This window comes from Octopus sinensis, linkage group LG7 (genome assembly GCF_006345805.1).
Source record: "Octopus sinensis linkage group LG7, ASM634580v1, whole genome shotgun sequence".
In the NCBI taxonomy this organism is placed as follows: Eukaryota; Metazoa; Mollusca; class Cephalopoda; order Octopoda; family Octopodidae; genus Octopus; species Octopus sinensis.
This window is the reverse complement of record NC_043003.1, coordinates 133525-143524: the sequence shown is the minus strand read 5'-3', so window position 1 is coordinate 143524 and position 10000 is coordinate 133525. Positions and strand designations below refer to the sequence as shown.

General features: G+C 40.3%; 1 protein-coding gene across 3 annotated transcripts in view; it reads left to right on the top strand.

Moving 5' to 3' along the window:
- The first annotated feature begins 4109 nt into the window (after positions 1-4109).
- Positions 4110-10000, top strand: part of LOC115213826 — a 42525-nt gene continuing 36634 nt past the window's right edge. For 2 of the 3 annotated variants that reach the window (XM_036504422.1, XM_029782722.2), the window contains exons 1-3: positions 4111-4669; positions 8027-8376; positions 9188-9289. In XM_036504422.1, the coding sequence (XP_036360315.1) occupies positions 4458-4669; positions 8027-8376; positions 9188-9289 (664 nt within the window). In that variant the 5' untranslated portion in view covers positions 4111-4457. Of the gene's footprint in view, positions 4670-8026; positions 8377-9187; positions 9290-10000 lie in introns of all 3 variants that reach the window. The other variant, XR_004999928.1, reaches the window with a different exon arrangement.

The following is a 10000-nucleotide window of genomic DNA, read 5'->3' as shown; positions in this document are numbered from 1 at the left end:
TCAAGAGCACAACGCATTGCCCCGTCCAGGAATCGAAACCACAACCTTCAGATCAGAAGTTCAACACCCTAACCACTAAGCCACGCGCCTCCACTTAATTCAGGAATGCCTGTTGTGAAAACATGAATGTCAATCATTACAGTTTCTTTTCTTTAAAGGAAATAAATATAATGGTTCAGCCTGGGACGGAATCGAAATATTGGACTTTATTTGCCTCGTGGCTTTTATTTCAACGTCACTCGTCCCTGCTTGTCGCCTGGCTTTTACTTCAACGTCACTCGTCCCTCACGTGAATAATTAAATAAGATATTTCTGTCTTGTTTTACTAACACCTCTGAGAATTAAAACTCTCAACTAATAACAATCGTGATTTCCAATCAGATTAAAACTCCTGATCTCCTTAATCTTCGGTATCCATAGTTATTACCCCTTTGCTTTTAACGTCACTCTGTAATGGAAAATTATGAGCAATTCAGTTTAGACCAACGTGGAATGTATTAAAAGAGCGTTCATTACGTGGAACCTGTCATCATAGAAAACTGCACATGTACTAATCGGATTAATAAGAAAAAATAATAATAATATTTGTTATTGTTTTACCCTCAGCACATAATTTTCTTTTTTCGGTTAATCTTTTTTGATGTTCTCTTCATCGGAGGTAAGGAGACAAACTGGAAGAGTCGGTAGAGCGCCGGACGTAATGCTTAGAAGTATCTCTTTTGGACTTCTGCTCTGAGTTCAAATTCCGTCGAGGTCGACTTTGCTTTTCATCCCTTTTGGGGGTCGATGAAATAAGCAGCAGTGGAACACTGGGGTCGATGTAATCGATTATACTCTTCCTCCAAAATTTCTGGACTTATACCAAGAGTAGAAAGGATTAAAGGTCGCGAGCTGGCAGAATCGTTGGCACGTCGGACAAAATGCTTAGCGGTATTTCCTCCGGTTCTTTACGTTCTGTGTTCGAATTCTGCCGGAGTCAACTTTCATTCCTTCAGGGTCGATGAAAGAGAGTACTAGTCAAGGACTGGGGTCGACGAAATCGACTTGTCCCCTCTCCTCAAAATGACTGTCTCTGAACCCTGCAAAGGAACGGCGTCTCGTTCAAGAGAATTGTGTGATAAACTGTTTTAATATTGGTTTCAAATTTTAGCACAAAGCCAGCAATTTCGGGGACGAGGTAAGTCGATTACATCGACCCCAGTGCGCAACTGGTACTTATTTTATCGATCCCGAAAGGATGAAAAGCAACGTCGTCCCCGGCGGCGTTTAAATTGTTATAATATTATTAAAATTAGAAGGCGGCGAGCTGGCAGAAATGTTGGCGCGCCGGGCGAAACGCTTAACAGTATTTCATCTGTCTTTACGTTCTGAGTTCGAATTCCACCGAGATCGACTTTGTCTTTCGGGCAAAGTCGACCTCGGTGGAATTTGAACTCAGAACATAGCTGCAGACGAAATTCTGCTAAGCATTTCGCCCTCTTAGCGTGCTAACGATTCTGGCAGCTCGCCGCCTTAGTAGAAAAGAATATCTATTTCTTTATTGCCAACAGGGGGGGGGGCGAAACATAAAGGAGACAAACAAGGACAAAGGGATTAAGTCGATCACATTGAACCCGTTGCGTAACAGGTACTTCAACCCCGAAAGGATGAATTTGAACTCAGAACGTAGCGGCAGACGAAATACCCGCCCGGTACGCTAACGATTCTGCCTTAGTAAAATAAATGAAGGGCGGCGGGTTGGCATACCCGTTAGCACGCCGGGCAAAGTAACATTTCGTCCGTCTTGACGTTCAGAGTTTAAATTCCTCTGAGGTCAACTTTGCCTGTCATCTTTTCGGGGTCGATAAAATAAGTACCACTGGAAATCGATGAAGTCGACTTAGCCCCTCCCCCGTAATTGCTGGCCTTGTGCCAAAATTTGAAACCAACATTATTAAATAAATTGTTATAAAATAAATTGTGTTGTGTAAAAAAAATAGGATTGTGGATTCCTAAAGGAATGGAAATGCAGTGAAAAGGTTGAGGGACACTGTTTTAAAAAAATTCAAATCAAAAGCAAGACGATGGGATTTGAACTGTGAATAGAGCTGATGTGTCCAAATATTTCAGTCGTTGTGTTTTTATAGCTATTAAAGTCAGTGGAATTGGAGATTAAATCTGGACATTGTACTAATAATGTTTTTAATCTAAGGGAAATAATTTTTATGCTACTAAGAGTTAATTCCCTTACGTAAAGTTAAGTAGGTGGTAAGATCTCTGAAAGAAATGCATGTAAATGCAGGAAATAATATTACAAACAATTTATAGTTTAATACTAATTGTGTTGTTTCTGTCGTACTTAAACCATCTTTAAGTTGCATTTGTTTCCTGGCACCTCTGTTGTTCACTGATCTTTCAGTAGAGATGTGTTATTTGGTGATTCACCTTTGAACCATGGAGCAATTCCCGAGGCCAAATATCTTCATCGCATCCTTGAAATTTAGCATCTCATTACTTTTCATCGTGCATCGAGGTTTCACAAATTTTTGCAAATCCAATATTCATTATTTCAGGGTCCAATGAATGGACTGGGCTCCAACCGAAAAGGCTCACTACTGCTTCTTCCTTTCTTTTTTAAGTATACAATGAATATGATATTGTTTAGAGTTGCTATTGGCCTTACGTCATTCAGGGACCCGCTGACTGTAATGAAGTTCTCATCGAACTAGTTTATATGTTTTGGTGTATCTCGGGAGGGTCATTATTCCCATAATGGACACACACACTAGTTCTATTTCACCTCTTTATTATTTATCTGTTAATTGGTGATCAATTAACTAATCGATAGGACACGTCATTGATGAAACAACCACGTGGTTGCAAAACATGCTTCAGAACCTCACAGCCAAAATTTGTATATGCTTCAATGTCTAAAGCTTTATATGGAAGACATTGTGGAGGCGCAATGGCCCAGTAGTTAGGGCAGCGGTTTCGATTCCCAGACCGGGCATTATGAGTATTTATTGAGCGAAAACATCTAAAGCTCCACGAGGCTACGGCAGTGGGGGGGGGACCCTGCTGTACTCTTTCACCACAACTTCCACTCTTTCTTCCTGTTTCTGTTGTACTTGTATTTCAAAAGGCCAACCTTGTCACACTCCGTGTCACGCTGAATCTCCCCGAGAACTACATTAAGGGTACACGTATCTGTGGCGTGCATGTTAATAAATAAGCTGAGACGTCACTGGTGCCAAGCTGTATCGGCCCCTTTGCCTTTCCCTTGGAAAAAATCGGTGGCGTGGAAAGGGAAAGCCGGTATGCATGGGCGACTGCTGGTCTTCCATAAACAACCTTGCCCAGACTTGTGCCTCGGAGGGGAACTTTCTATGTGGAATCCCATTACCTTCTGCCGGAGCCGCGTAGAGCTTAGGTGTTTTCGTTCATAAACACACACATCACCCAGTCTGAGATTCGAACACGCGATCCCTCGACCGCTGCTCTAACCACTAAGCCATGTGCCTCCACTTTTATTAAACGTAGTGAATAAAAAACAACTTTTAATCAGCTGAATCAATGTCCATAGTGAGAATTCTTGCCAAGGAATGGAAAAGAGAGAACTCCGAGAATTAAATTAATTGAAAATTAAGTGGAAACATGTACAACGGAGAGTTGTTGTTGTTTTTCTTTTCCTTTTTTTCTTGTTGTTGTTATACCGACAGAGAAAATTCCGGGCCTGTCTTGGTTTTATCAAACCCGTTGTTTAACACGAAGAGATAATTTAACACTTTGGAGATAATTTAGAATCCTTTGGCAAGTTGTGGTGCACCTGAACACTGTATACAATAATTTCATTATTATTATTTTTATTTTTCTGTTTGCCAAAGGCAAAAGATCCATAATTTAAAAGAATGAAATTGGTAAATTTCCCAAAAAATGTCTTCTATTCATAAAGTGCCAGGCAAGATTATTGAACACGGAACCATGCGGTTGCGGGGCAAATTTCTCCCCCCTCCCCCCACTCCACTTCATGATCTACAAGGACAGAAATTTATTAATAAGTAAATATATTGAAAAAAATATCAATTACTTTATTTGATGGTAAAAATACTCCCTTTTCTTTCTTAAAAAAAGTCTCAAAATATCACCCTAGGTCTATATACGAATTTGGGCCTACCACATACTTTAATGCACAAAAAACTTCTTTTCCTGAATATACACTGCTGGAACTAGGGTACGTCTAATATTCCCGTGCGTCTTTTATGCTATCAAATACAGTATTGATGGAATAGCAATTAAATTCTTCGGGTGGTTCTTCGGCGAGATCATACGTTTCGTCTCGCCGAGTTAAAATTTACAAACAACCTAAGTTGTATATCCACGTGACCTATGATGGCGGCGAATTTAAGTCGGTGAAAATCGACAACAATTTCTTTCATTTCTTTGAAGCTGACAACAACGGAGTTGTTCGGAGGAGGAGGATGGCAGCAGAATGTAGTGCTGTAAAGAAACTTCCCAGTGCTTGGTGGGGACTTTTTGTTACTTTTCAAAATGAAAGAAAGCCACATGTTGCAGCTGAAGTCTGGTGGCGAAACAATTCGATGTCGAAATTCGCAGAAAGACCGGAATTGGAAACTTTGTTGAAGTCTTTCGTTTCTCTCGAACCTCGACTGATCGAGGAGAATTTAATCTTGTACGTTATGTTCTTTACCTTCTTTACCTTTTCTTTGTATTGTCGTATCGGTGTCTACTGGAGTTTATCCCAGTTTTTTATACCTTTAATAGCCGAAAAAAAAAAACTTTGTCTAAAATACTAAAAAATGATTTGACAGCTTATTGTCTGAGTTTGGAGAAGGGAGAGAGCAAAACGGAACATTATTTCGCTACTTGTTGTCCACAAGTAAACATAGAGAAGGAGTCACAGAAACTCGTTACAAAAAAAAAACACTTAACTGATAATATACAAAAAGCACGGCTGCCCCACCCCCGCCGACTTAGTTTTCTCCTTACGTTTTGAAAAGTAGATACTTTTAATAAAATTTTCGACAAATACACTTCCGATGCCGTAAACTACGAATTATACCTGAATTTGATGTGAACAAAAAAAATTGTTGGGCGCGGATAATTCACGCGCTTCAACAAAATGTATGAGGAAACAAAGTCAAGGTGTGGATTATCCGACCCATTCTCATTTCCATATCAGATTCCAACATAAGCGTAATCTACAGCATCTGAAACGTATTTGAAAAAAAAACAAATTATTAAAAAATATCCAATTTTAAGAAAGTTGTTAGGAAACATCGCTGTATGTGGATTGTCCACTTCTCCGAAAATTTGTTCTTAACAAATTCCGATATAACTTTAATCTACACCATCTAAAGTGTATCTCTGGAAAATTTCCCCAAAAAACATCCGTTTTTCAGAGTTATAAACAAAGTCAAAGGGGTAGGCGGCAGGTATCTGTAGGTATGCCACAGAATATTTTTGAAGATCGTTTATACAATTCATTTTAAATACCTCTCGTCTAATATAATAGTGCTCTCTCTCTCTCTATCTCTCTCTCTCACTCTCACACACACACACACACACACACACACACACAAACCTCTACTTTCTTTTATCACTAGTTTGTCTGCTAAGTAAGAGGTTAACCCTCTTACTGATTACTGATTCTGTCAGTAATTCCATCCTGCTGCTTTTATATCTACTTTACTCATTGAAACATATTCATCACATGCCCTGCCATTAGAAATTCCCCCCATGTAGCCACCAAACTCTCAGTAATAACAGAGTAAATCATGAGCTTTGAACAAATGAACTCTATTACAGATATTCAATGCTTTGTCCATCCAAGCAAGTGTGTGTGCATGGCCAGAATTCGATGACGATAACAAGTCTATATTTCTCCCTTCATTTTTAAATCACTTTGTCTCCCTCCGCCCCCCCCCCGCCCCCTCACACACACTTTTCGTAACCTTTATGTGTAATGTTCTTATTGTATGAAAAAGCCCTGATGAGTATTGACAAAATGTCTTGCAATATTTGTATCATCTCTCTTTAGATAATAAGTTCAAATCCAGCCAAAGTCCCCCTTTCTTTTCATCTTTCTGGGATTGATAGAATAAAACACCAGTCAAGTACTGAGTTTGATGTGATTAATTGTTTCCTTCATACTAAATTTCTGACTTTATGCCTATCTTAGAAGCAGTTACTATTATTATTGTATTAAAACTCAGTTTATTTTGCTGGATATGATGGAAAGTGTCAGCTGTCCACAAACTGACATGACACTTGTTTACTGGTCAGGCTTCATGAAAACTGCGAAGAATTCTTGCAGTTCCAAGTAATGCTGATTTTTGTAGGTGTTCTACCTTCACACTTGCACCCATCTTTTTCAGCCATGTTGGTAGTTGAGTGCTGATACTTCCAAGTGCACCAATTACTACTGGTATCACGTCTACTCTCTTCATTGACCACAACCTTCGTGTTTCCCACTTCAAATCGTCATAGTTGTTTATTTTTTCTTCTTTATTATTATTATTAGCTGATACTGAGTTTTATTATTGGCAGCACATGTGAAAGCTCACTGATTCGATACTGTTATATCTTTCAGATATTTTCTTGTAAAATTGTTGCATTTTTCTCAAGGTGACAGGATATCTGTGGAAATGCTTCACTTCATGTTTTCAGCATCAACTTAGCTGTCGGCCTTAACCAGAATTCTGTCTCTTAACACTTGAGTCAAATTTTCCAACACAGGTGGAGAATGTTTACATGGCATCCTTAATAACGTCTGAACAGTGTGCCTTGCCTCTGTCTACATTCGACCAGACTGGAGCATCTCCTTTTTTGCAGCCTGTAAATGGACTACATTCCATTGGCCAGGCAGTTCACCTGTTGCCCACACCCACTAGATGATGGGCTTACCATGTCATGGCTGCTAATGTGCAGACATACTGAGGCTGTGCCACCTGCAGATTTTCCTGGGTGGTGAGCAGGTGTGATTTCTGTTTGCAAGACACATTTTTCTGCTGCTCATCTCTTTAACAGAGCTGCAGTCCTGGGTCAAGAAAGGACCAAGATTAAGAACACCTAGAATGTCATCAGGTGCTCTCTACCAACTGGGCAATATAGTCAGTGGAAGTTCTGCATTAGCAATATATAAAAATATAGTGGTGGGTGAGAGCGATGACATTCTCAGAGAAACTCGAGCATTGACAAGGACAAGCTTGCTGGCCTGTTTCATAGGACTTTGGGCTCAGAGACTACTATGGATAATTTCCAAAACTTCCTGGCCTAGCAGTCCTAATGAGGGGGCACTGCCAGTTTCAGATAAAATCTGCAGACATGAAAGTGCCACCAAGTAGGACAGCCTGAGATGCATTCAGAGCAACGAAACCATATGCATATGCTGCAGTGTTTGAACATTGCTGAGTTGTGAAGTTATGTGAAACAGCTGTTGTTATGTGTTGAGTCCATCATGAAGATCACCTCCACTGCTCACCTTTACCAAGGTAGGGAAGGTAGTGTTCCTCTGTTTAGTGGCTGTGGCAAAAGAGTTTGTGTGGTGGATGAGGCTAAAAAGATTGAGGAGACACTTTCCTCTTCAGTCAAATCCTCATCAACGTTTTTTAAAGTTTTACTTGGAAAGCAACGTGAAGATAGAGAAGGAAGTGCTGTCTCAATGAATTAGTGAAAAGATGAGTGATCATGGCAGAAATAGGATGGACCTACTCTAAGCATTGGCAAATTAGAGTTAGGCAAGGGCTTGAGGCCTTTGTGGCCAGGATGGTCCTGGATCTGTTGGGTTCCTTGACTGTCCCAAGTTGGAGGCCCTCCTGTGTCATGAGGACTGCATCATAAATGGTTTCACAGATTTTGTATACTATGAATATTTTTTATCTCATTTCCCCCTCTTATCCCTTTCCTCTGCTCATCTTTTATGTAAACCACCACACAAATTGTAACTTGTCCTTGAAAATCCCCCCCATGCCCCTCATCTAATGTTCTTGTGACAAATACAAGAAAGCCTTATTTTTGTTTTCTTCAGTTGCCCCACCTTCTTTCTTCTGACGGAATATTTCCAAAAATGTTTGCTATCATTTTTGACTCAACATTTGGCTGAACTTCCAGAACAGTCTACACAAGAATTCCTGGCTACCATTCAACAAAACATCCAATATGTCCCCAACAATAGGATCCAGTCTCTTTTTAACCATTTTCAGTATAATTGTAGATTAACTTGGAACCAAACTTTTCTTCCAAATAACCATTTTCCCCATGTCATCTCCAAGCAAAACCAAGAGATACTAAATGACATATTGAAGTCACCAGCATCAACTCACCAATACAATCCTTTCTTACCTTCATTTGTTAGAGAGGGACCACAGCAAATTCCTGGTAAGTCACCAATTCTTATTTGTTTGTTGTTTATTTTTACTTCATTTCATTTAGTCATTCATTTACTGTGTGTGGCTGAGAAGTTTGCTTCCCAACTACATGGTTCTGAGTTCAGTCCCAATGTGCAGTAACTTGGCCAAGTGTCCTCTTCTATAGCCCTGGGCCGACCAAAGCCTGGCGAGTGGATTTTATGGACAGAAATTGTAAGGAAACCTGTATGTGTATATACTTGTGTGTAAGTGTGTGTGTATATATGTGTATATGTGTGTGTGTGCTTGTCACTACTACCACCAGCATGTGACAATAGGTGCTGGTTTGTTTATGTCCTTGTAACTTAGCAGTTTGGCAAAAGAGATCAATAGAATAAGTATCAAACTTAAAAAGAATAAGTAGAGGGGCAAGAGGTGGAGGGGGATCAGTTCAGCTAAACCTTTCAAGGCAGTGCCCCAGTATGGCCGCTAGTCCAGTGACTAAAACAAGTAACTGGTAAAAGATACCTACCAAACAAATCCTGTCTCAGTCTAAGAAAGCAACACATTTAATTCAATCAAACTAATAAAAAGCACTTGTGTTGGTGGCAACACCCAGCACCCTCTCTGTAAAGAGGTTGGCATGTTAGGAAGGGCATCCAGCTGTAGAAACCAAGCCCAAACTGTCTGTGGAACCTGGTGCGGCTCCTGGCCTTACCAGCTCTTGTCAAGCTGTCCAACCCATGCCACCATAGAAAATGGATGTTGAATGATGTATAATGTGAGGCAAATTCATTTTGAATTGTTCCATGAACTCTTTCATTTCTCTCCCTCTCAACCAGATGGAAACATTACAAGCACAGATGATGTGACCTCTCCAAACCAACAGCATTCTCTTCAAGAGCAATGCATTAACATAATAGTGCCAGAAAGTCCAGTCATTGGTAACCAACTTTACTTTTCTTCTTTTTAAATTCTGTTTTTGTTTAAATTATTTTGTACTGCTTCTAAGTTCCCCCCGAGTCTTCTTGTCTTTTTCTGTTGTGAGTGAGAATGTTGAAGTTTTTGATTGCTTCACTTATTTTAGCAGTGAGTTTCATGGTGACATTAGCTGCGAGTCTGGAGTCCTAAAAAGACTTGGACAAGCAGAGTGCAGTTGTGGATTCATTGGACAAGGGTGTTTGGTGCTGCTGATATCTGAGCAGGAGGACAAAGGTTCAGATCTTTAGATCTCTGGTCCTCCTTATCCTGCTTTGTAGTTGTGAAACTTGGATGCTGTCTGGGGTCCTTAGGAGCCATCGGAACTCCTTTGGTAGGATTATGGGTTACTATTGGTTGGATTTCCTGTCCAACCAACGACTCTACTCAGAAGCTGGAATGCATCCTGTTACGTGTATGATTTGGGAGTGCCAGCTCAGACTGTTTGAGCTGCTAACTGTGTTCCATTGACTGAAGATCCAGCTGGGTTGATGGCTCATGTTGGTCAACCACATGCCACATGGTCACAGCAGATGAAGAAGTATCCTGTGGAGATAGAAACTGGCCAGGACTCTGCTTGACTGGTTGCCCAGAAGGACCTGGGATTATACTCACAAATGGCAAATGCAGGAATGCACTGCAACAGCAGATGCCTCCACACTTTACTTGGTGACATC